The sequence below is a fragment of the Coregonus lavaretus genome (genome assembly GCF_964263955.1).
Source record: "Coregonus lavaretus genome assembly, chromosome: 20".
NCBI classification, from domain to species: domain Eukaryota; kingdom Metazoa; phylum Chordata; class Actinopteri; order Salmoniformes; family Salmonidae; genus Coregonus; species Coregonus lavaretus.
The window spans coordinates 44,622,648-44,647,081 of NC_140007.1; the positions used below are offsets into that span (position 1 = coordinate 44,622,648).

Here is a 24,434-nt window from a genome sequence, read left to right on the forward strand (position 1 = left end):
CAGTTACCATTAGCAGGAGGTACTACAACACAGTTACTGATAGAATGTGGTACTACAACACAGTTACTGTTAGCAGGTGGTACTCCAACAGTTACTTTTAGCAGGTGGTAATACAACACTGTTACTGTTAGCAGGTGGTACTACAACAGTTACAGTTAGCAGGTGGTACTAAAACACAGTTAATGTTAGCATGTGGTACTCCAACACAGTTACTGTTAGCAGGTGGTACTCCAACACAGTTACTTACTGTTAGCAGGTGGTACTCCAACACAGTTACTTACTGTTAGCAGGTGGTACTCCAAAACAGTTACTGTTAGCAGGTGGTACTACAACATAGTTACTGTTAGCAGGTGGTACTACAACACAGTTACTGTTAGCAGGTGGTACAACAACACAGTTACTGTTAGCAGGTGGTACTCCAACACAGTTACTGTTAGCAGGTGGTACTACAAAACACTTACTGTTAGCAGGTGGTACTCCAACACAGTTACTTACTGTTAGCAGGTGGTACTCCAACACAGTTACTTACTGTTAGCATGTGGTACTACAACACAGTTACTTACTGTTAGCAGGTGGTACTCCAACACAGTTACTTACTGTTAGCATGTGGTACTACAACACACAGTTACTGTTAGCAGGTGGTACTACAACACAGGTACTGTTAGCAAGTGGTACTACAACACAGTTACCATTAGCAGGAGGTAATACAACACAGTTACTGATAGAATGTGGTACTACAACACAGTTACTGTTAGCAGGTGGTACTCCAACAGTTACTTTTAGCAGGTGGTAATACAACACTGTTACTGTTAGCAGGTGGTACTACAACAGTTACAGTTAGCAGGTGGTACTAAAACACAGTTAATGTTAGCATGTGGTACTCCAACACAGTTACTGTTAGCAGGTGGTACTCCAACACAGTTACTTACTGTTAGCAGGTGGTACTCCAACACAGTTACTTACTGTTAGCAGGTGGTACTCCAACACAGTTACTTACTGTTAGCAGGTGGTACTCCAAAACAGTTACTGTTAGCAGGTGGTACTACAACATAGTTACTGTTAGCAGGTGGTACTACAACACAGTTACTGTTAGCAGGTGGTACAACAACACAGTTACTGTTAGCAGGTGGTACTCCAACACAGTTACTGTTAGCAGGTGGTACTACAAAACACTTACTGTTAGCAGGCGGTACTACAACACAGTTACTGTTAGCAGGTGGTAATACAACACAGTTACTGTTAGCATGTGGTACTCCAACACAGTTACTTACTGTTAGCAGGTGGTACTCCAACACAGTTACTGTTAGCAGGTGGTACTACAACACAGTTACTGTTAGCAGGTGGTACTACAACACAGTTACTGTTAGCAGGTGGTACTCCAACACACACTTACTGTTAGCAGGTGGTACTCCAACACAGTTACTGTTAGCAGGTGGTACTCCAACACAGTTACTTACTGTTAGCAGGTGGTACTCCAACACAGTTAGTTACTGTTAGCAGGTGGTACTACAACACAGTTACTGTTAGCAGGTGGTACTACAACACAGTGACTGTTAGCAGGTGGTACTACAACACAGTTACTGTTAGCAGGTGGTACTCCAACACAGTTACTTACTGTTAGCAGGTGGTATTCCAACACAGTTACTGTTAGCAGGTGGTACTACAACACAGTTACTGTTAGCAGGTGGTACTCCAACACACACTTACTGTTAGCAGGTGGTACTCCAACACAGTTACTGTTAGCAGGTGGTACTCCAACACAGTTACTTACTGTTAGTAGGTGGTACTCCAACACAGTTAGTTACTGTTAGCAGGTGGTACTACAACACAGTTACTGTTAGCAGGTGGTACTACAACACAGTGACTGTTAGCAGGTGGTACTACAACACAGTTACTGTTAGCAGGTGGTACTACAACACAGTGACTGTTAGCAGGTGGTACTACAACACAGTTACTGTTAGCAGGTGGTACTCCAACACAGTTACTTACTGTTAGCAGGTGGTACTCCAACAGTTACTTACTGTTAGCAGGTGGTACTCCAACACAGTTACTTACTGTTAGCAGGTGGTACTCCAAAACAGTTACTGTTAGCAGGTGGTACTACAACATAGTGACTGTTAGCAGGTGGTACTATAACACAGTTACTGTTAGCAGGTGGTACAACAACACAGTTACTGTTAGCAGGTGGTACTACAAAACACTTACTGTTAGCAGGCGGTACTACAACACAGTTACTGTTAGCAGGTGGTAATACAACACAGTTACTGTTAGCATGTGGTACTCCAACACAGTTACTTACTGTTAGCAGGTGGTACTCCAACACAGTTACTGTTAGCAGGTGGTACTACAACACAGTGACTGTTAGCAATTGGTACTCCAACACAGTTACTGTTAACAGGTGGTACTCCAACACAGTTACTGTTAGCAGGTGGTACTACAACACAGTTACTGTTAGCAGGTGGTACTCCAACACAGTTACTGTTAGCAGGTGGTACTACAAAACAGTTACTGTTAGCAGGCGGTACTACAACACAGTTACTGTTAGCAGGTGGTAATACAACACAGTTACTGTTAGCATGTGGTACTCCAACACAGTTACTTACTGTTAGCAGGTGGTACTCCAACACAGTTACTGTTAGCAGGTGGTACTACAACACAGTGACTGTTAGCAGGTGGTACTCCAACACAGTTACTGTTAGCAGGTGGTACTCCAACACAGTTACTGTTAGCAGGTGGTACTACAACACAGTTACTGTTAGCAGGTGGTACTCCAACACACACTTACTGTTAGCAGGTGGTACTACAACACAGTTACTGTTAGCAGGTGGTACTCCAACACAGTTACTTACTGTTAGCAGGTGGTACTACAACACAGTGACTGTTAGCAGGTGGTACTACAACACAGTTACTGTTAGCATGTGGTACTCCAACACAGTTACTGTTAGCAGGTGGTACTCCAACACAGTTAATTTTAGCAGGTGGTACTCCAACACAGTTACTTACTGTTAGCAGGTGGTACTACAACACAGTTACTTACTGTTAACAGGTGGTACTCCAACACAGTTACTTACTGTTAGCAGGTGGTACTCCAACACAGTTACTTACTGTTAGCAGGTGGTACTCCAACACAGTTACTTACTGTTAGCATGTGGTACTACAACACAGTTACTTACTGTTAGCAGGTGGTACTCCAACACAGTTACTTACTGTTAGCATGTGGTACTACAACACACAGTTACTGTTAGCAGGTGGTACTACAACACAGGTACTGTTAGCAAGTGGTACTACAACACAGTTACCATTAGCAGGAGGTACTACAACACAGTTACTGATAGAATGTGGTACTACAACACAGTTACTGTTAGCAGGTGGTACTCCAACAGTTACTTTTAGCAGGTGGTAATACAACACTGTTACTGTTAGCAGGTGGTACTACAACAGTTACAGTTAGCAGGTGGTACTAAAACACAGTTAATGTTAGCATGTGGTACTCCAACACAGTTACTGTTAGCAGGTGGTACTCCAACACAGTTACTTACTGTTAGCAGGTGGTACTCCAACACAGTTACTTACTGTTAGCAGGTGGTACTCCAAAACAGTTACTGTTAGCAGGTGGTACTACAACATAGTTACTGTTAGCAGGTGGTACTACAACACAGTTACTGTTAGCAGGTGGTACAACAACACAGTTACTGTTAGCAGGTGGTACTCCAACACAGTTACTGTTAGCAGGTGGTACTACAAAACACTTACTGTTAGCAGGTGGTACTCCAACACAGTTACTTACTGTTAGCAGGTGGTACTCCAACACAGTTACTTACTGTTAGCATGTGGTACTACAACACAGTTACCATTAGCAGGAGGTACTACAACACAGTTACTGTTAGAAGGTGGTACTACAACACAGTTACTGTTAGCAGATGGTACTCCAACACAGTTACTTTTAGCAGGTGGTAATACAACAGTGTTACAGTGGTCCTCTGTAGCTCAGCTGGTAGAGCACGGCGCTTGTAACGCCAAGGTAGTGGGTTCGATCCCCGGGACCACCCATACACAAAAATGTATGCACGCATGACTGTAAGTCGCTTTGGATAAAAGCGTCTGCTAAATGGCATATTATTATTATTATTATTATTATTACTGTTAGCAGGTGGTACTACAACACAGTTACAGTTAGCAGGTGGTACTACAACACAGTTAATGTTAGCATGTGGTACTCCAACACAGTTACTGTTAGCAAGTGGTACTCCAACACAGTTACTTACTGTTAGCAGGTGGTACTCCAACACAGTTACTTACAGTTAGCAGGTGGTACTACAACACAGTTACTGTTAGCAGGTGGTACTACAACACAGTTACTGTTAGGAGGTGGTACTACAACACGGTATCTGTTAGCAGGTGGTACTCCAACACAGGGACTGTTAGCAGGTGGTACTACAACACAGTTACTGTTAGCATGTGGTACTCCAACACAGTTAGTGTTAGCAAGTGGTACTCCAACACAGTTACTTACTGTTAGCAGGTGGTACTCCAACACAGTTACTGTTAGCAGGTGGTACTCCAACACAGTTACTTACTGTTAGCAGTTGGTACTCCAACACAGTTACTTACTGTTAGCATGTGGTACTCCAACACAGTTACTTACTGTTAGCAGGTGGTACTCCAACACAGTTACTTACTGTTAGGATGTGGTACTCCAACACAGTTACTTACTGTTAGCAGGTGGTACTCCAACACAGTTACTTACTGTTAGCAGGTGGTACTCCAAAACAGTTACTGTTAGCAGGTGGTACTACAACATAGTTACTGTTAGCAGGTGGTACTACAACACAGTTACTGTTAGCAGGTGGTACAACAACACAGTTACTGTTAGCAGGTGGTACTCCAACACAGTTACTGTTAGCAGGTGGTACTACAAAACACTTACTGTTAGCAGGCGGTACTACAACACAGTTACTGTTAGCAGGTGGTAATACAACACAGTTACTGTTAGCATGTGGTACTCCAACACAGTTACTTACTGTTAGCAGGTGGTACTCCAACACAGTTACTGTTAGCAGGTGGTACTACAACACAGTGACTGTTAGCAGGTGGTACTCCAACACAGTTACTGTTAGCAGGTGGTACTCCAACACAGTTACTGTTAGCAGGTGGTACTACAACACAGTTACTGTTAGCAGGTGGTACTCCAACACACACTTACTGTTAGCAGGTGGTACTCCAACACAGTTACTGTTAGCAGGTGGTACTCCAACACAGTTACTTACTGTTAGCAGGTGGTACTACAACACAGTGACTGTTAGCAGGTGGTACTACAACACAGTTACTGTTAGCATGTGGTACTCCAACACAGTTACTGTTAGCAGGTGGTACTCCAACACAGTTACTGTTAGCAGGTGGTACTCCAACACACACTTACTGTTAGCAGGTGGTACTCCAACACAGTTACTGTTAGCAGGTGGTACTCCAACACAGTTACTTACTGTTAGTAGGTGGTACTCCAACACAGTTAGTTACTGTTAGCAGGTGGTACTACAACACAGTTACTGTTAGCAGGTGGTACTACAACACAGTGACTGTTAGCAGGTGGTACTCCAACACAGTTACTTACTGTTAGCAGGTGGTACTACAACACAGTTACTTACTGTTAACAGGTGGTACTCCAAAACAGTTACTTACTGTTAGCAGGTGGTACTCCAACACAGTTACTTACTGTTAGCAGGTGGTACTCCAACACAGTTACTTACTGTTAGCATGTGGTACTACAACACAGTTACTTACTGTTAGCAGGTGGTACTCCAACACAGTTACTTACTGTTAGCATGTGGTACTACAACACACAGTTACTGTTAGCAGGTGGTACTACAACACAGGTACTGTTAGCAAGTGGTACTACAACACAGTTACCATTAGCAGGAGGTACTACAACACAGTTACTGATAGAATGTGGTACTACAACACAGTTACTGTTAGCAGGTGGTACTCCAACAGTTACTTTTAGCAGGTGGTAATACAACACTGTTACTGTTAGCAGGTGGTACTACAACAGTTACAGTTAGCAGGTGGTACTAAAACACAGTTAATGTTAGCATGTGGTACTCCAACACAGTTACTGTTAGCAGGTGGTACTCCAACACAGTTACTTACTGTTAGCAGGTGGTACTCCAACACAGTTACTGTTAGCAGGTGGTACTCCAACACAGTTACTGTTAGCAGGTGGTACTACAACACAGTTACTGTTAGCAGGTGGTACTCCAACACACACTTACTGTTAGCAGGTGGTACTCCAACACAGTTACTGTTAGCAGGTGGTACTCCAACACAGTTACTTACTGTTAGCAGGTGGTACTACAACACAGTGACTGTTAGCAGGTGGTACTACAACACAGTTACTGTTAGCATGTGGTACTCCAACACAGTTACTGTTAGCAGGTGGTACTCCAACACAGTTACTGTTAGCAGGTGGTACTCCAACACACACTTACTGTTAGCAGGTGGTACTCCAACACAGTTACTGTTAGCAGGTGGTACTCCAACACAGTTACTTACTGTTAGTAGGTGGTACTCCAACACAGTTAGTTACTGTTAGCAGGTGGTACTACAACACAGTTACTGTTAGCAGGTGGTACTACAACACAGTGACTGTTAGCAGGTGGTACTCCAACACAGTTACTTACTGTTAGCAGGTGGTACTACAACACAGTTACTTACTGTTAACAGGTGGTACTCCAACACAGTTACTTACTGTTAGCAGGTGGTACTCCAACACAGTTACTTACTGTTAGCAGGTGGTACTCCAACACAGTTACTTACTGTTAGCATGTGGTACTACAACACAGTTACTTACTGTTAGCAGGTGGTACTCCAACACAGTTACTTACTGTTAGCATGTGGTACTACAACACACAGTTACTGTTAGCAGGTGGTACTACAACACAGGTACTGTTAGCAAGTGGTACTACAACACAGTTACCATTAGCAGGAGGTACTACAACACAGTTACTGATAGAATGTGGTACTACAACACAGTTACTGTTAGCAGGTGGTACTCCAACAGTTACTTTTAGCAGGTGGTAATACAACACTGTTACTGTTAGCAGGTGGTACTACAACAGTTACAGTTAGCAGGTGGTACTAAAACACAGTTAATGTTAGCATGTGGTACTCCAACACAGTTACTGTTAGCAGGTGGTACTCCAACACAGTTACTTACTGTTAGCAGGTGGTACTCCAACACAGTTACTTACTGTTAGCATGTGGTACTACAACACACAGTTACTGTTAGCAGGTGGTACTACAACACAGGTACTGTTAGCAAGTGGTACTACAACACAGTTACCATTAGCAGGAGGTACTACAACACAGTTACTGATAGAATGTGGTACTACAACACAGTTACTGTTAGCAGGTGGTACTCCAACAGTTACTTTTAGCAGGTGGTAATACAACACTGTTACTGTTAGCAGGTGGTACTACAACAGTTACAGTTAGCAGGTGGTACTAAAACACAGTTAATGTTAGCATGTGGTACTCCAACACAGTTACTGTTAGCAGGTGGTACTCCAACACAGTTACTTACTGTTAGCAGGTGGTACTCCAACACAGTTACTGTTAGCAGGTGGTACTCCAACACAGTTACTGTTAGCAGGTGGTACTACAACACAGTTACTGTTAGCAGGTGGTACTCCAACACACACTTACTGTTAGCAGGTGGTACTCCAACACAGTTACTGTTAGCAGGTGGTACTCCAACACAGTTACTTACTGTTAGCAGGTGGTACTACAACACAGTGACTGTTAGCAGGTGGTACTACAACACAGTTACTGTTAGCATGTGGTACTCCAACACAGTTACTGTTAGCAGGTGGTACTCCAACACAGTTACTGTTAGCAGGTGGTACTCCAACACACACTTACTGTTAGCAGGTGGTACTCCAACACAGTTACTGTTAGCAGGTGGTACTCCAACACAGTTACTTACTGTTAGTAGGTGGTACTCCAACACAGTTAGTTACTGTTAGCAGGTGGTACTACAACACAGTTACTGTTAGCAGGTGGTACTACAACACAGTGACTGTTAGCAGGTGGTACTCCAACACAGTTACTTACTGTTAGCAGGTGGTACTACAACACAGTTACTTACTGTTAACAGGTGGTACTCCAACACAGTTACTTACTGTTAGCAGGTGGTACTCCAACACAGTTACTTACTGTTAGCAGGTGGTACTCCAACACAGTTACTTACTGTTAGCATGTGGTACTACAACACAGTTACTTACTGTTAGCAGGTGGTACTCCAACACAGTTACTTACTGTTAGCATGTGGTACTACAACACACAGTTACTGTTAGCAGGTGGTACTACAACACAGGTACTGTTAGCAAGTGGTACTACAACACAGTTACCATTAGCAGGAGGTACTACAACACAGTTACTGATAGAATGTGGTACTACAACACAGTTACTGTTAGCAGGTGGTACTCCAACAGTTACTTTTAGCAGGTGGTAATACAACACTGTTACTGTTAGCAGGTGGTACTACAACAGTTACAGTTAGCAGGTGGTACTAAAACACAGTTAATGTTAGCATGTGGTACTCCAACACAGTTACTGTTAGCAGGTGGTACTCCAACACAGTTACTTACTGTTAGCAGGTGGTACTCCAACACAGTTACTTACTGTTAGCAGGTGGTACTCCAAAACAGTTACTGTTAGCAGGTGGTACTACAACATAGTTACTGTTAGCAGGTGGTACTACAACACAGTTACTGTTAGCAGGTGGTACAACAACACAGTTACTGTTAGCAGGTGGTACTCCAACACAGTTACTGTTAGCAGGTGGTACTACAAAACACTTACTGTTAGCAGGTGGTACTCCAACACAGTTACTTACTGTTAGCAGGTGGTACTCCAACACAGTTACTTACTGTTAGCATGTGGTACTACAACACAGTTACTTACTGTTAGCAGGTGGTACTCCAACACAGTTACTTACTGTTAGCATGTGGTACTACAACACACAGTTACTGTTAGCAGGTGGTACTACAACACAGGTACTGTTAGCAAGTGGTACTACAACACAGTTACCATTAGCAGGAGGTACTACAACACAGTTACTGATAGAATGTGGTACTACAACACAGTTACTGTTAGCAGGTGGTACTCCAACAGTTACTTTTAGCAGGTGGTAATACAACACTGTTACTGTTAGCAGGTGGTACTACAACAGTTACAGTTAGCAGGTGGTACTAAAACACAGTTAATGTTAGCATGTGGTACTCCAACACAGTTACTGTTAGCAGGTGGTACTCCAACACAGTTACTTACTGTTAGCAGGTGGTACTCCAACACAGTTACTTACTGTTAGCAGGTGGTACTCCAACACAGTTACTTACTGTTAGCAGGTGGTACTCCAAAACAGTTACTGTTAGCAGGTGGTACTACAACATAGTTACTGTTAGCAGGTGGTACTACAACACAGTTACTGTTAGCAGGTGGTACAACAACACAGTTACTGTTAGCAGGTGGTACTCCAACACAGTTACTGTTAGCAGGTGGTACTACAAAACACTTACTGTTAGCAGGCGGTACTACAACACAGTTACTGTTAGCAGGTGGTAATACAACACAGTTACTGTTAGCATGTGGTACTCCAACACAGTTACTTACTGTTAGCAGGTGGTACTCCAACACAGTTACTGTTAGCAGGGGGTACTACAACACAGTTACTGTTAGCAGGTGGTACTACAACACAGTTACTGTTAGCAGGTGGTACTCCAACACACACTTACTGTTAGCAGGTGGTACTCCAACACAGTTACTGTTAGCAGGTGGTACTCCAACACAGTTACTTACTGTTAGCAGGTGGTACTCCAACACAGTTAGTTACTGTTAGCAGGTGGTACTACAACACAGTTACTGTTAGCAGGTGGTACTACAACACAGTGACTGTTAGCAGGTGGTACTACAACACAGTTACTGTTAGCAGGTGGTACTCCAACACAGTTACTTACTGTTAGCAGGTGGTATTCCAACACAGTTACTGTTAGCAGGTGGTACTACAACACAGTTACTGTTAGCAGGTGGTACTCCAACACACACTTACTGTTAGCAGGTGGTACTCCAACACAGTTACTGTTAGCAGGTGGTACTACAACACAGTTACTGTTAGCAGGTGGTACTACAACACAGTGACTGTTAGCAGGTGGTACTACAACACAGTTACTGTTAGCACGTGGTACTCCAACACAGTTACTTACTGTTAGCAGGTGGTACTCCAACAGTTACTTACTGTTAGCAGGTGGTACTCCAACACAGTTACTTACTGTTAGCAGGTGGTACTCCAAAACAGTTACTGTTAGCAGGTGGTACTACAACATAGTGACTGTTAGCAGGTGGTACTATAACACAGTTACTGTTAGCAGGTGGTACAACAACACAGTTACTGTTAGCAGGTGGTACTACAAAACACTTACTGTTAGCAGGCGGTACTACAACACAGTTACTGTTAGCAGGTGGTAATACAACACAGTTACTGTTAGCATGTGGTACTCCAACACAGTTACTTACTGTTAGCAGGTGGTACTCCAACACAGTTACTGTTAGCAGGTGGTACTACAACACAGTGACTGTTAGCAATTGGTACTCCAACACAGTTACTGTTAACAGGTGGTACTCCAACACAGTTACTGTTAGCAGGTGGTACTACAACACAGTTACTGTTAGTAGGTGGTACTCCAACACAGTTACTGTTAGCAGGTGGTACTACAAAACACTTACTGTTAGCAGGCGGTACTACAACACAGTTACTGTTAGCAGGTGGTAATACAACACAGTTACTGTTAGCAAGTGGTACTCCAACACAGTTACTTACTGTTAGCAGGTGGTACTCCAACACAGTTACTGTTAGCAGGTGGTACTACAACACAGTGACTGTTAGCAGGTGGTACTCCAACACAGTTACTGTTAGCAGGTGGTACTCCAACACAGTTACTGTTAGCAGGTGGTACTACAACACAGTTACTGTTAGCAGGTGGTACTCCAACACACACTTACTGTTAGCAGGTGGTACTCCAACACAGTTACTGTTAGCAGGTGGTACTCCAACACAGTTACTTACTGTTAGCAGGTGGTACTACAACACAGTGACTGTTAGCAGGTGGTACTACAACACAGTTACTGTTAGCATGTGGTACTCCAACACAGTTACTGTTAGCAGGTGGTACTCCAACACAGTTAATGTTAGCAGGTGGTACTCCAACACAGTTACTTACTGTTAGCAGGTGGTACTACAACACAGTTACTTACTGTTAACAGGTGGTACTCCAACACAGTTACTTACTGTTAGCAGGTGGTACTCCAACACAGTTACTTACTGTTAGCAGGTGGTACTCCAACACAGTTACTTACTGTTAGCATGTGGTACTACAACACAGTTACTTACTGTTAGCAGGTGGTACTCCAACACAGTTACTTACTGTTAGCATGTGGTACTACAACACACAGTTACTGTTAGCAGGTGGTACTACAACACAGGTACTGTTAGCAAGTGGTACTACAACACAGTTACCATTAGCAGGAGGTACTACAACACAGTTACTGATAGAATGTGGTACTACAACACAGTTACTGTTAGCAGGTGGTACTCCAACAGTTACAGTTAGCAGGTGGTACTAAAACACAGTTAATGTTAGCATGTGGTACTCCAACACAGTTACTGTTAGCAGGTGGTACTACAACACAGGTACTGTTAGCAAGTGGTACTACAACACAGTTACCATTAGCAGGAGGTACTACAACACAGTTACTGATAGAATGTGGTACTACAACACAGTTACTGTTAGCAGGTGGTACTCCAACAGTTACAGTTAGCAGGTGGTAATACAACACTGTTACTGTTAGCAGGTGGTACTACAACAGTTACAGTTAGCAGGTGGTACTAAAACACAGTTAATGTTAGCATGTGGTACTCCAACACAGTTACTGTTAGCAGGTGGTACTCCAACACAGTTACTTACTGTTAGCAGGTGGTACTCCAACACAGTTACTTACTGTTAGCAGGTGGTACTCCAAAACAGTTACTGTTAGCAGGTGGTACTACAACATAGTTACTGTTAGCAGGTGGTACTACAACACAGTTACTGTTAGCAGGTGGTACAACAACACAGTTACTGTTAGCAGGTGGTACTCCAACACAGTTACTGTTAGCAGGTGGTACTACAAAACACTTACTGTTAGCAGGTGGTACTCCAACACAGTTACTTACTGTTAGCAGGTGGTACTCCAACACAGTTACTTACTGTTAGCATGTGGTACTACAACACAGTTACTTACTGTTAGCAGGTGGTACTCCAACACAGTTACTTACTGTTAGCATGTGGTACTACAACACACAGTTACTGTTAGCAGGTGGTACTACAACACAGGTACTGTTAGCAAGTGGTACTACAACACAGTTACCATTAGCAGGAGGTACTACAACACAGTTACTGATAGAATGTGGTACTACAACACAGTTACTGTTAGCAGGTGGTACTCCAACAGTTACTTTTAGCAGGTGGTAATACAACACTGTTACTGTTAGCAGGTGGTACTACAACAGTTACAGTTAGCAGGTGGTACTAAAACACAGTTAATGTTAGCATGTGGTACTCCAACACAGTTACTGTTAGCAGGTGGTACTCCAACACAGTTACTTACTGTTAGCAGGTGGTACTCCAACACAGTTACTTACTGTTAGCAGGTGGTACTCCAACACAGTTACTTACTGTTAGCAGGTGGTACTCCAAAACAGTTACTGTTAGCAGGTGGTACTACAACATAGTTACTGTTAGCAGGTGGTACTACAACACAGTTACTGTTAGCAGGTGGTACAACAACACAGTTACTGTTAGCAGGTGGTACTCCAACACAGTTTCTGTTAGCAGGTGGTACTACAAAACACTTACTGTTAGCAGGCAGTACTACAACACAGTTACTGTTAGCAGGTGGTAATACAACACAGTTACTGTTAGCATGTGGTACTCCAACACAGTTACTTACTGTTAGCAGGTGGTACTCCAACACAGTTACTGTTAGCAGGTGGTACTACAACACAGTTACTGTTAGCAGGTGGTACTACAACACAGTTACTGTTAGCAGGTGGTACTCCAACACACACTTACTGTTAGCAGGTGGTACTCCAACACAGTTACTGTTAGCAGGTGGTACTCCAACACAGTTACTTACTGTTAGCAGGTGGTACTCCAACACAGTTAGTTACTGTTAGCAGGTGGTACTACAACACAGTTACTGTTAGCAGGTGGTACTACAACACAGTGACTGTTAGCAGGTGGTACTACAACACAGTTACTGTTAGCAGGTGGTACTCCAACACAGTTACTTACTGTTAGCAGGTGGTATTCCAACACAGTTACTGTTAGCAGGTGGTACTACAACACAGTTACTGTTAGCAGGTGGTACTCCAACACACACTTACTGTTAGCAGGTGGTACTCCAACACAGTTACTGTTAGCAGGTGGTACTCCAACACAGTTACTTACTGTTAGTAGGTGGTACTCCAACACAGTTAGTTACTGTTAGCAGGTGGTACTACAACACAGTTACTGTTAGCAGGTGGTACTACAACACAGTGACTGTTAGCAGGTGGTACTACAACAAAGTTACTGTTAGCAGGTGGTACTACAACACAGTGACTGTTAGCAGGTGGTACTACAACACAGTTACTGTTAGCAGGTGGTACTCCAACACAGTTACTTACTGTTAGCAGGTGGTACTCCAACAGTTACTTACTGTTAGCAGGTGGTACTCCAACACAGTTACTTACTGTTAGCAGGTGGTACTCCAAAACAGTTACTGTTAGCAGGTGGTACTACAACATAGTGACTGTTAGCAGGTGGTACTATAACACAGTTACTGCTAGCAGGTGGTACAACAACACAGTTACTGTTAGCAGGTGGTACTACAAAACACTTACTGTTAGCAGGCGGTACTACAACACAGTTACTGTTAGCAGGTGGTAATACAACACAGTTACTGTTAGCATGTGGTACTCCAACACAGTTACTTACTGTTAGCAGGTGGTACTCCAACACAGTTACTGTTAGCAGGTGGTACTACAACACAGTGACTGTTAGCAATTGGTACTCCAACACAGTTACTGTTAACAGGTGGTACTCCAACACAGTTACTGTTAGCAGGTGGTACTACAACACAGTTACTGTTAGCAGGTGGTACTCCAACACAGTTAATGTTAGCAGGTGGTACTCCAACACAGTTACTTACTGTTAGCAGGTGGTACTACAACACAGTTACTTACTGTTAGCAGGTGGTACTCCAACACAGTTACTGTTAGCATGTGGTACTACAACACAGTTAATTACTGTTAGCAGGTGGTAGGCTTACATGGACCAGGTCCCAGGACTAGGTTTGGAGTGAGTTGCTCCGGAATATGGTTGTATGGTAATTAACCATTTTCACCACAGCCTCTGTTTACAGTGGTAGTGAAGGTGGTAACTAGGGGACATTGTACTTCCCTCCCAATGTCCAGGGTAAGGGCTTCCAGAAAGTGAAGATTAGTGCAGAGACAGGTCACACGTGCAGCTTGGATACGGTGGACATGTTTTGGAGGCATTTCAAATCATTTAAAACACTTTTTATTTTGTCTTACAGTGACTGTAACCACATTTGTATGTGCATTTATTAAGTATCCCCATTAGTCCCTGCCAAAGCAGCAGCTACTCTTCCTGGGGTCCAAACAGGATTAAGGCAATTACATACAAAAAAATCTAAATAAAACTGTACATCATACAACACATTATTACACCACTACTCTACCACTACATACACTACCGGTCAAAAGTTTTATAACACCTACTCATTGAAGGGTTTTTCTTAATTTTTTACTATTTTCTACATTGTATAATAATAGTGAAGACATCAAAACTATGAAATAACACATTTGGATTCATGTAGTAACCAAAAAAGTGTTAAACAAATCAAAATATATTTTAGATTTTAGATTCTTCAAAGTAGCCACCCTTTGCCTTGATGACAGCTTTGCACACTCTTGGCGCTTGATGGTTTTTGTGACTGCACTTGAAGAAACTTTCAAAGTTCTTGAAATGTTCCGGATTGACTGACCTTCATGTCTTAAAGTAATGATGGACTGTCGTTTCCCTTTGCTTATTTGAGCTGTTCTTGCCATAATATGGACTTGGTCTTTTACCAAATAGGGCTATCTTCTGTATACCTTGTCACAACACAACTGATTGGCTCAAACGCATTAAGGAAATAAATTCCACAAATTAACTTTTAAGAAGGCACAGCTGTTAATTGAAAAATCATTCCAGGTGACTACCTCATGAAGCTGGTTGAGAGAATGCCAAGAGTGTGCAAGGCTGTCATCAAGGCAAAGGATGGCTATTCGAAGAATCTGAAATATAAAATATATTTAGATTAGTTTAACACTTTTTTGGTTACTACATGATTCCAAATGTGTTATTTCATAGTTTTGATGTCTTCACTATTATTCTACAATGTAGAAAACAGTACAAATAAAACCCTTGAATGAGTAGTTGTTCTAAAACTTTGACCGTTAGTGTATCTACACTACAACATTTATAATACCACAATATTACAATGTACGTGTAGAGTGTTTGTGCATGTGTGTGTCTCTTTACAGTCCGCATTGTTCCAGAAGATGGTTTTATGTTTTTTCAAATCTGATTTTACTGCTTGCTTGAGTTACTTGATGTGGAATAGAGTTCCATGTAGTCATGGCTCTATGTAGTACTGTGCATTTCCCAGTCTGTTCTGGACTTGGGGACTGTGAAAAGACCCCTGGTGGCATGTCTTGTGGGGTATGCATGGGTGTCTGAGCCGAGTGTGTAACCGGTGTGAAATGGCTTTTGTGGAGCAATGGGTAACGATGCTTCTAGGGTGACTGTTGTCGATGTGTGCAGAGGGTCCCTGGTTCAAGCCCAGGTAGGGGCGAGGAGAGGGACAGAAGCAACACTGTTACATTGATGCTGTTGACCCGGATCACTGGTTGCTGCGGAAAAGGAGGAGGTCAAAGGGGGGGTGAGTGTAACCGGTGTGAAATGGCTAGCTAGTTAGCGGTGCGCGCTAGTAGCGTTTCAAATCGATGACGTCACTCGCTCTGAGACCTTGAAGTAGTTGTTTCCCTTGCTCTGCAAGGGCCGCGGCTTTTGTGGAGCGACGGGCAACGATGCTTCGAGGGTGACTGAATTCGATGTGTGCAAAGGGTCCCTGGTTCAAGCCCAGGTAGGGGCGAGGAGAGGGACGGAAGCAACACTGTTACATGTGCTAGTCACTTACTTCACAAGTGTTTATATTAATGACTGTGTAGAATTGGAGAATAGACCCAGTGTTTTCTGACATTACTGTAGACCTATGGCTGTAATGAGTAAGCACATTATTAAAAAGACTTGCTAGTGACTGGGCTACAGTGAAGGGAGGTAGAAAATCATGTTAGGTTGTATTTTGAGTGGACTACCAAGCTAGACTGAATGGAGCTAGGTAAAAAGCAAGGAACCCTTTATACGGTACCATACTTACTGTAGCATAATATTGGTAATATACGTACCTCTGCTTCTTCCAGACTTATAAAGGCCAGGAAGCAGCCTCCCTCCTCCTAACTCACCAACAGGCTCTGCAGTGACAGCTTGTCCTCCTAACTCACCAATAGGCTCTGCAGTGACAGCAACAAGCTGTCTCTCCATGCCATCAGTGTAGTGTAGTGGCTCCCTATGGCAATAAAGTAGGGATAGCAGCTCCCCTGGTCCTGTGGTCCTGTCTGTCAGCAGGTGCATAGTCGCTGTGTTACATAGGGGGCGTGCAGAATGCAGATTCTTCATGATCCTCTAGAGGGCAGCATTTCTTCAGTGGCGTTTTCTTTTTTCAGCACCAAGAGCAGGTGGGATTTTAAACTCTGCTGTTACTGCACTTGTACTGGGAGGAGCTATATGAGATCAATATAATGAAGTATTTCTTCATTAGATAAGGGGACTTTAAAACGGAGGGGCCTCTTGGTTGAACCGTCACAAAATAAAACAAGATAAAACAATATGGATCCTTTCACAACCTGTGAAAATGTTGAGTGAAATTGAGTTTCAGATTTCTCATTTTACCCTTTCTGCTTAAGTTCCCTTGTTCAAGTGAAATGTGAGGTAGATGATGTTGGATGTTGTTCTGCGGTTGTCAGGGGAAACCGTAGCAGAACAACATCCTCCTGATCCTTTCTTTCAGGAAAATATTCAATAAAACGCAACAATAAACAATATTCCTAGTTGTGAAAAGGGGTGATCCTGAATCCATTCACTGCATACATGGAGTCAAATCATAAACTGAAAAAATCAAAATGATGATGGCAACAAATAATCATTATTCTGGGAGAACTGGGAAACGTTGAAAGGTCACAGGTCAAGGTGACTCCCTCAGCAGTGCAACAGCTTGCAGTGGTACCATAGAGCTGCTATATGAGTTAAGAAACTGCACCCAAGGAGGTGCATCGTGGGTGGCGGCCGGTGACAGGACTCTCCCTCTGCTTGTGTAGGGAACCGTGGACATGGCACAGCCCACAGCCACACCCCAGGCTGTGGTCAACTCAAACAGAGAAAAACCTTGTTGAAGACAACAGTGAGAGCAAGAGGGGCGCTGCAAATCCAGCCCTGTTCTCTCACATTCTGCACTAGTGTGTCAGCCTGCCATTGTGTTTCACACTGCAGAGCAGGACATGGGCTGGAGGATGCAGTCAAACAGGGGCCATAGTATACACAGTGGTGTGTGGTCACAGCGGGGACTCCTCCATGGATCCTGTGATTCACCTGCTAGAGCAGTAGGACTAACACAGGGGGGCCGGCCCTGGAGGGGAGGGGCCATAGGTACTGGGGTCAAAAGGTATGCTATTAATCAGCAACAACTTCTGAACAGATCCTGTTAGCTCAACAGATCATCAACAGCTCCTGAAAGGTGTGTGTGTGTGTGTGTGTGTGTGTGAGAAAACACACACAGGCGATCATCACGCAGACGTCTCTCCTAGTCTCCTCGGCGCTAACAATCAGCAAAGAGGTGTTCGGTTCCCTTTTTTTTCTGTCACAATTCAAAGTGATAAACAATTCCTTTTTGGAAACACAACAGACGGGGTAGTCAGAACAGTTCTCTCTCTCTTCAATTCATTTCCACGGCAGAAACAGGTTTCCCTCAAATGAACATTTATTGATATTCGGAGGACAAATAAGTGCGTAAATGCACTTTTTCTCTGAGTGTGTTAAACAGCTTGGCAGTAAGCGCAGTGTGGGAAGAGGATGTTCCCTTTCTTGTCTTCCCAATGAAATCAGGTACATAGCACAAAGCAAGAGGGTCATATTATTCCACTTAAAACAGAACACAAAAGAAGACAACTTAAAAGCTGCTTTCTCAGTGAAAATGCACAAATACTAAGTAGTTTCCTTCTCTTCAGAGTTGCCTGTGAGGTTTGAGCCATAGGAAGTCCACAGTTGAGGCGGTGAACTTTGAGACAAATACAGTTTTTCCAATAGATAAACCAAAACCAACCTCATCTTAAAACTACAACTCAGTTTAGTTTTTAAAAAGAAACAGCCATAAAATGGTACCAACAGTCGGCTATTAGGTTTTACAAATCTAACTGTTGTCTGCTGGCCGCAAACGGGAAAACATTGTGGTTAAAAATACTACAAAATAATAGCACAACTTATCAAACTTACAATTTAAGTTTTCCACCAAAAAACTAAATGATCAGTTTCTCCAAATGTTGAATACCCTTTCAACTTATTGATTATCAGGATTACCGTAAATCATTTGTTAGCAATTATTACCATTAAAATACTGTCATATTCAGACAAACTTGGCAACAAACATTGGTATATTAATTGAATGAAACCGGACCAACAAATGTCAACAACAACAAAAGCTTAAGTCTGTTTTTATCTCTAGTGTAATTTTACCACACATTATAGGTCAAAGGTTATAGGTCACAAGTTACTACCAAGGGTCAAGTGGTGCTAAAGAAAATGTACACAATAAAATCTACCCTTAGCATCTCTCTTAGTGGGCTATTTGTTTGTCGCGTCATTGCAATGATGGGCCCATCTACAGTATATTAGCTGGGCAAAAATCACTTCTATATTCCTCGTTCAGCCTCTCAATACGCCCCAAGTATTACTGGTGAGTAGCTTAAACATTAAAACACATTTGGAAACCAATTGAATACACTATACTCACACCACAGCCAAGTTAGGTTGAGTTTACACTCAGCAACTAAACCCCATTGTCTCTACCCATTTTGTAGTGTTATGAACCATTCCTTGACCATACAGGTGTAGGCTAACCTAACAATTATACAGGCTGAAACACCAGGTGTAACCTAATCAGTTATACAGGGTAAAACACCAGGTGTAACCTAACCAGTTATACAGGGTAAAACACCAGGTGTAACCTAACCAGTTATACAGGGTAAAACACCAGGTGTAACCTAACCAGTTATACAGGGTAAAACCCCAGGTGTAACCTAACCAGTTATACAGGGTAAAACACCAGGTGTAACCTAACCAGTTAAACAGGGTGAAACACCAGGTGTAACCTAACCAGTTATACAGGGTAAAACCCCAGGTGTAACCTAACCAGTTATACAGGGTAAAACCCCAGGTGTAACCTAACCAGTTATACAGGGTAAAACCCCAGGTGTAACCTAACCAGTTAAACAGGGTAAAACCCCAGGTGTAACCTAACCAGTTATACAGGCTGAAACACCAGGTGTAACCTAACCAGGTATACAGGCTGAAACACCAGGTGTAACCTAACCAGTTATACAGGGTAAAACCCCAGGTGTAACCTAACCAGTTATACAGGGTAAAACCCCAGGTGTAACCTAACCAGTTATACAGGGTAAAACCCCAGGTGTAACCTAACCAGTTATACAGGGTAAAACACCAGATAGCCTACTGTGCATGGGGACATTCCGATTCCTAGGTTTGGACCATTTTCATGTATTACAGAAAGACAGGCAGTCAATTTCGGCAAGTAATTACATATCCCAACATTATTGTCCCCAATACTTTTTTTGTGAGAAATGCAAATGGCGTGATTTCTATCCTCACCATACCAAAGATGTCAAACATCTTTCAAAATGTGTGATTTAGAATAAACAAAGGTTTGGCCAACAGCTTCATCATTCAGGACTTTTACAAAGGGCCTTGAGGTGAAAATATATATCATTAACCATAAATGATAATAAATAAACTGATTGTAATTAAGCATAACACAGCCTAATCTACAGTGCCTTCAGAAAGTATTCACACTTCTAGACTTTTTCCACATTTTGTTGTTACAGCCTGAATTTAAAATGGATTAAATTGAGATTTTTATCACTGGCCTACACACAATACCCAATAACGTCAACGTGGAATTATGTTTTTTGACATTTTTACAAATGAATTAAAAATGAACATCTGAAATGTCTTGATTCAATAAGTATTCAACCCCTTTGTTATGTCAAGCCTAAATACGTTCAGGAGTAAAAATGTGCTTAACAAGTCACATAAGTTGCATGGACTCACTCTGTGAGCAATAATAGTGTTTAACATGTTTTAGTGACCGAGGATGGATCAACAACATTGTAGTTAACAACATTGTAATTACTCCACAATACCAGCCTAATTGACAGAGTGAAAAGAGCATAATACATGATCAAATGTTGCACAATCCAGGAGTGGAAAGCGCTTAGAGACTTACCCAGAAAGACTCACAGCTGTAATCGCTGCCAAAGGTACTTAGAAACAAAGTATTGACTCAGGGGTGTGAATACTTAAGTAAATGAAATCATTCTGTATTTAATTTTCAATTAATTTGCCAAAATGTCTAAAAACATGTTTTGACTTTGTCATTATGGGGTAGACGGGTGAAGAAACTCATATTTCATCTATTTTAAATTCAGGCTGAAACACAACGACATGTGGAAGAAGTCGAGGGGTATGAATCCTTTCTGAAGGCGCTGTATATAATACGATCAAACACTAACACTGGACCAAATGTTGGGAGTGGAGTCTCAACTTCTCACATATAGCCGGGGGGTTGGTTCAAGTTTTCCTAAATGAAAATGAAAAAAAGGGTCCCATTTTAACCTCATTTCAAGTTAAGATTTTCACTTTAATTCTAGAATGTGCCCCCTTTTATAATACTGCATACGTTGTTTAGAAATTAGCAAACCCTTAACAAAACAGGGGTTCCGAAATGTGCCTACACATTTGTTGACTTTCAAGACGGCATTTCATATTTATTTTGATGGAACAAATAGTGACACAGCCTATCCCCCCCATCATACCCCTACCCTCTAGTAGTACCCCATGGAGTAGAACTCCACACTCAGCATGCAATAGTAGTTAATGACATCTTTTTTCTTTTGTACAATATCATTGATGTCCCGTTTTCCTGCATCCTCTCTCTGATTGTAGTTATGATGGCCCCCGCACCACGACCATCACCAGATAGTCCTCGTCCGTTTTGGCCAGAGCTTTAGCCGAGGCATCAACGAACTGCTGGGAGAACTCACAGGGAGGGAACGCGTGGAGAACACCCTGGTGATCCTTATCCCGGCTGCCTCCAACCGGCAGGCTGATGACTCCGGCTGCCTGCTTCTGTTTCAGGTAGGACACCAGATTGCGGAGAGGACGCTGGGTCGAAGCTGCAGGGTCCGTCGACGACACCTCCTCGCCACCGGGACCAGGAACTGCCAGGAGGACCGCGTAGCCGCCGGGGCCGGCCGCTTTGATGCGTCTGGAGACCTCATCGAGCTTGGGCTGGTCGAGGCGGAGACGCTGGGTGATCTTGAGTTCTCCCACCTGTCTCCCCGTGGGGCCGTCGACGAGGAGGTCCTTGGCCACGCCCTGGTGGCCCTCCAGGAGGTGCATGTTGGCGGGGAAGTTGCTGTTCTTCAGGAGCAACATGCCGTGCCAGGCCAGGCTCAGCTTGGATGACTGACTGCCTTTAGAGCCGCCCTGGTCTGAGGAGCGATCCCTCTTAGCTCCGGGTCCTCTGCTGCTGCTGTCGCCGGCTTTACGTTTCCGCTCCCCTGCTGAAGATGCGAGGCCACTGCTGGAGGCCCCTCTCTCGGCGAGATTCCCCTGGTTCTTCAGTCTCCTGTCCCCTCCGCCAGGACGCTCCAGACTGGGGCGGCGGTCTCGTCCAGGGGAGGGTCTGTCGTCGCCGCGAGGGGGGCGCTCTGAGTCACTGAAACGGCCTCCGTCAGGGCTACCGTCTGGGGATGGGCCACCTCTGCGCCGGCGTGCCGTGCGGTCGGTGCTGTCAGGAGAGACGTCAAGATGGCGACCATCGTCCATGAGGCGTCGTTTACGCCCCAGGTCGCCGCCGCGCCCCACCAGCTCTCGCTCCAGAGACCAGGGCTCCCTCCCCCCCATCCGCCGGTCCCGTTGCAGGTGGTCCGGCGGCTCAAAGGCCCCGGGACGTACCCGTTCACGCATAGCCGGGTTGGGGGGCCATTCAGCCCCGGGGAAGCCCAGCTCTCTCTCTCTGAAGTGGAGCGGCGGTGGAGTCCTTTCTCTGTCCCTCAGGGGCTCAGCTGTGGCGCGGTGGATGAAAGACTCTGCCACCATGTCGAAGGGAGGTAGAGGAAGAGGCTGAAGGAACTGCTGCTGGTAGTGGTGCTCTGTGTCTGCAAAGTCCACCCTGAGTCTCCTCTCGGGCCCCCCCAGAGGGAAGCCACGCATGTGCGTGCACGCAGCCTGAGCAGCGTCAAGGCTCTCGTACTGGATATAGGCCCAGGTGTCCCCCTTTCTGTAGTCAATGGTCCTTATTGTACCAAAGCGGTCAAACTCTCTGGCCAGTGCTGCTAGGGGGACCCAGGGTCCGAGCCCGCCCACCCATAGGCGTGTGGTGGGGGTGGCCTTACCATAGCCAATCTTTATGGGGTTGCGGCCCACTATCTTCCCAGACATGGTGAGTTTGGCGCGGTGGGCCATGTCGAGATTCTCAAACTTCAGAAATCCATATGTGCTGGTCTGTCCCCGTGTGGGCTTTATATCCACCTCTGTTATCACCCCAAACCTGTCAAACGCCCTCCTTAGGTCCGTCTCTGTGACTGTGATGTCCAAGTTGCCCAGAAACAGCGTCCTGTTAGCTCTTTGGTCATCCTCGGGAGAGATAAAATCCTCCTCGCGGAAAGCAGCAGCTCTCTCTGCAATGAAAGCTGGACCTGGGCGCGACCTGGCTTCAAACAGGGCAAACTCCCTCTCCCGCTCTAGGTCTCTGGGCAAAGGGGGAAGTGGGGGAGGAGGGAGGCGCCCAAGGGCCAGCTGCTGTAGTCTGTAGTCTCTGTATCCAAGCCCCGATGGGGAGAGGGGTCTCTGGGTGTGAAGGTGTCTGTGACCTGGGGCTCCAACATAGGGGTCTCTGTCAACTCTCTCAACTGGAGAGCGACTTCTCCGTCTGTTGATGTACACTGCGTCGATTTTCAGAGGACGGTCGTAAAGTACTAACCTGCCCCGGGCGTGTTTAGCTGCTCTTGCATCCTCGGGCTTTCTGAAGTTGACAAACGCGATTCTCTCGTCGTTGCTGCGGCTTATTTTGACACTCACGTCACCGAATTTTTTGAATTCGTGAAAAAGTCCGTCTTCTATGTCTTCGTCGCTCAACTGAGTTCCCAGTTCACTGATTTTAAGAGTTTTGTACTCACTCTCGTTGTTGTTGGGGGGAGGCAGAGCACGCTCGCCGCGAGAATTACTAGTCCTTGCCGTGGCTAAATCGAGAGTCAAGCCCAGGTTGTGGTTCTTACCGATAGCACTAGCAACAGCACCGGGATAGCTATGGTTACTCACGCCGGATCTACTGGAAACATGCCCGTCAAAATCCCTGTCTCTCTTTTCGCCCAACAAACTCCTTCTCGTAGATCCTGCGTCACTTTTAGTCGAGCTATTTCCATTATTGCTCCCACTGGAAACCGAGATAGCCCCCATTTTCTTGCTGGGCGGATGGCCTCCTCCCCTATCTCGGATATCATCCAAAGCCCGAGAGCGCTTTTTAATCGGCGACCTTTCTTTGCCTTTCATTACAGTCCACCTCGCGAACCCTTACAACGGTGAAGGTTTGTCGCCAACGATGTTATTTCTGTATTTTCTGCCAGTAAATCGCTTAAAAGGCGAACTCCGATTAGCACTGACCCTGCGGCAAAACAACAACATCCGCCATTTTGTCTGGAATACTGTCAGAGCCCGCCCCTTCGAGCTGATTGGATGAAAGAGTGGGTGGAAAAAACAACTACAAGTTTACAGTGGATGTCAGTCAAATCTGAAATTACAGAAACTGGGGCATTATTTATTTTGGGTTACAGCATTGCGTTTTATATTTTGTTATCCACTTTATTCAAATAACTGGTTGCTCAT

General features: G+C 44.2%; 1 protein-coding gene across 1 annotated transcript; it reads right to left on the reverse strand.

The window, feature by feature from the left end:
- Positions 1-18,948: 18,948 nt before the first annotated feature.
- Positions 18,949-24,232, reverse strand: LOC311147816 (RNA-binding protein 15-like). Its single transcript, XM_084184607.1, has one exon. It carries the CDS (start codon positions 24,099-24,101, stop codon positions 21,492-21,494), a length of 2,610 nt encoding a protein of 869 aa, XP_084040733.1. The 5' UTR covers positions 24,102-24,232; the 3' UTR covers positions 18,949-21,491.
- Between the last annotated feature and the right edge of the window lie 202 nt (positions 24,233-24,434).

Bases quoted from the DNA above. Each gene is read 5' to 3' on its own strand.
- LOC311147816 (XM_084184607.1), bottom strand. From the start codon at position 24,101: ATGAAAGGCAAAGAAAGGTCGCCGATTAAAAAGCGCTCTCGGGCTTTG.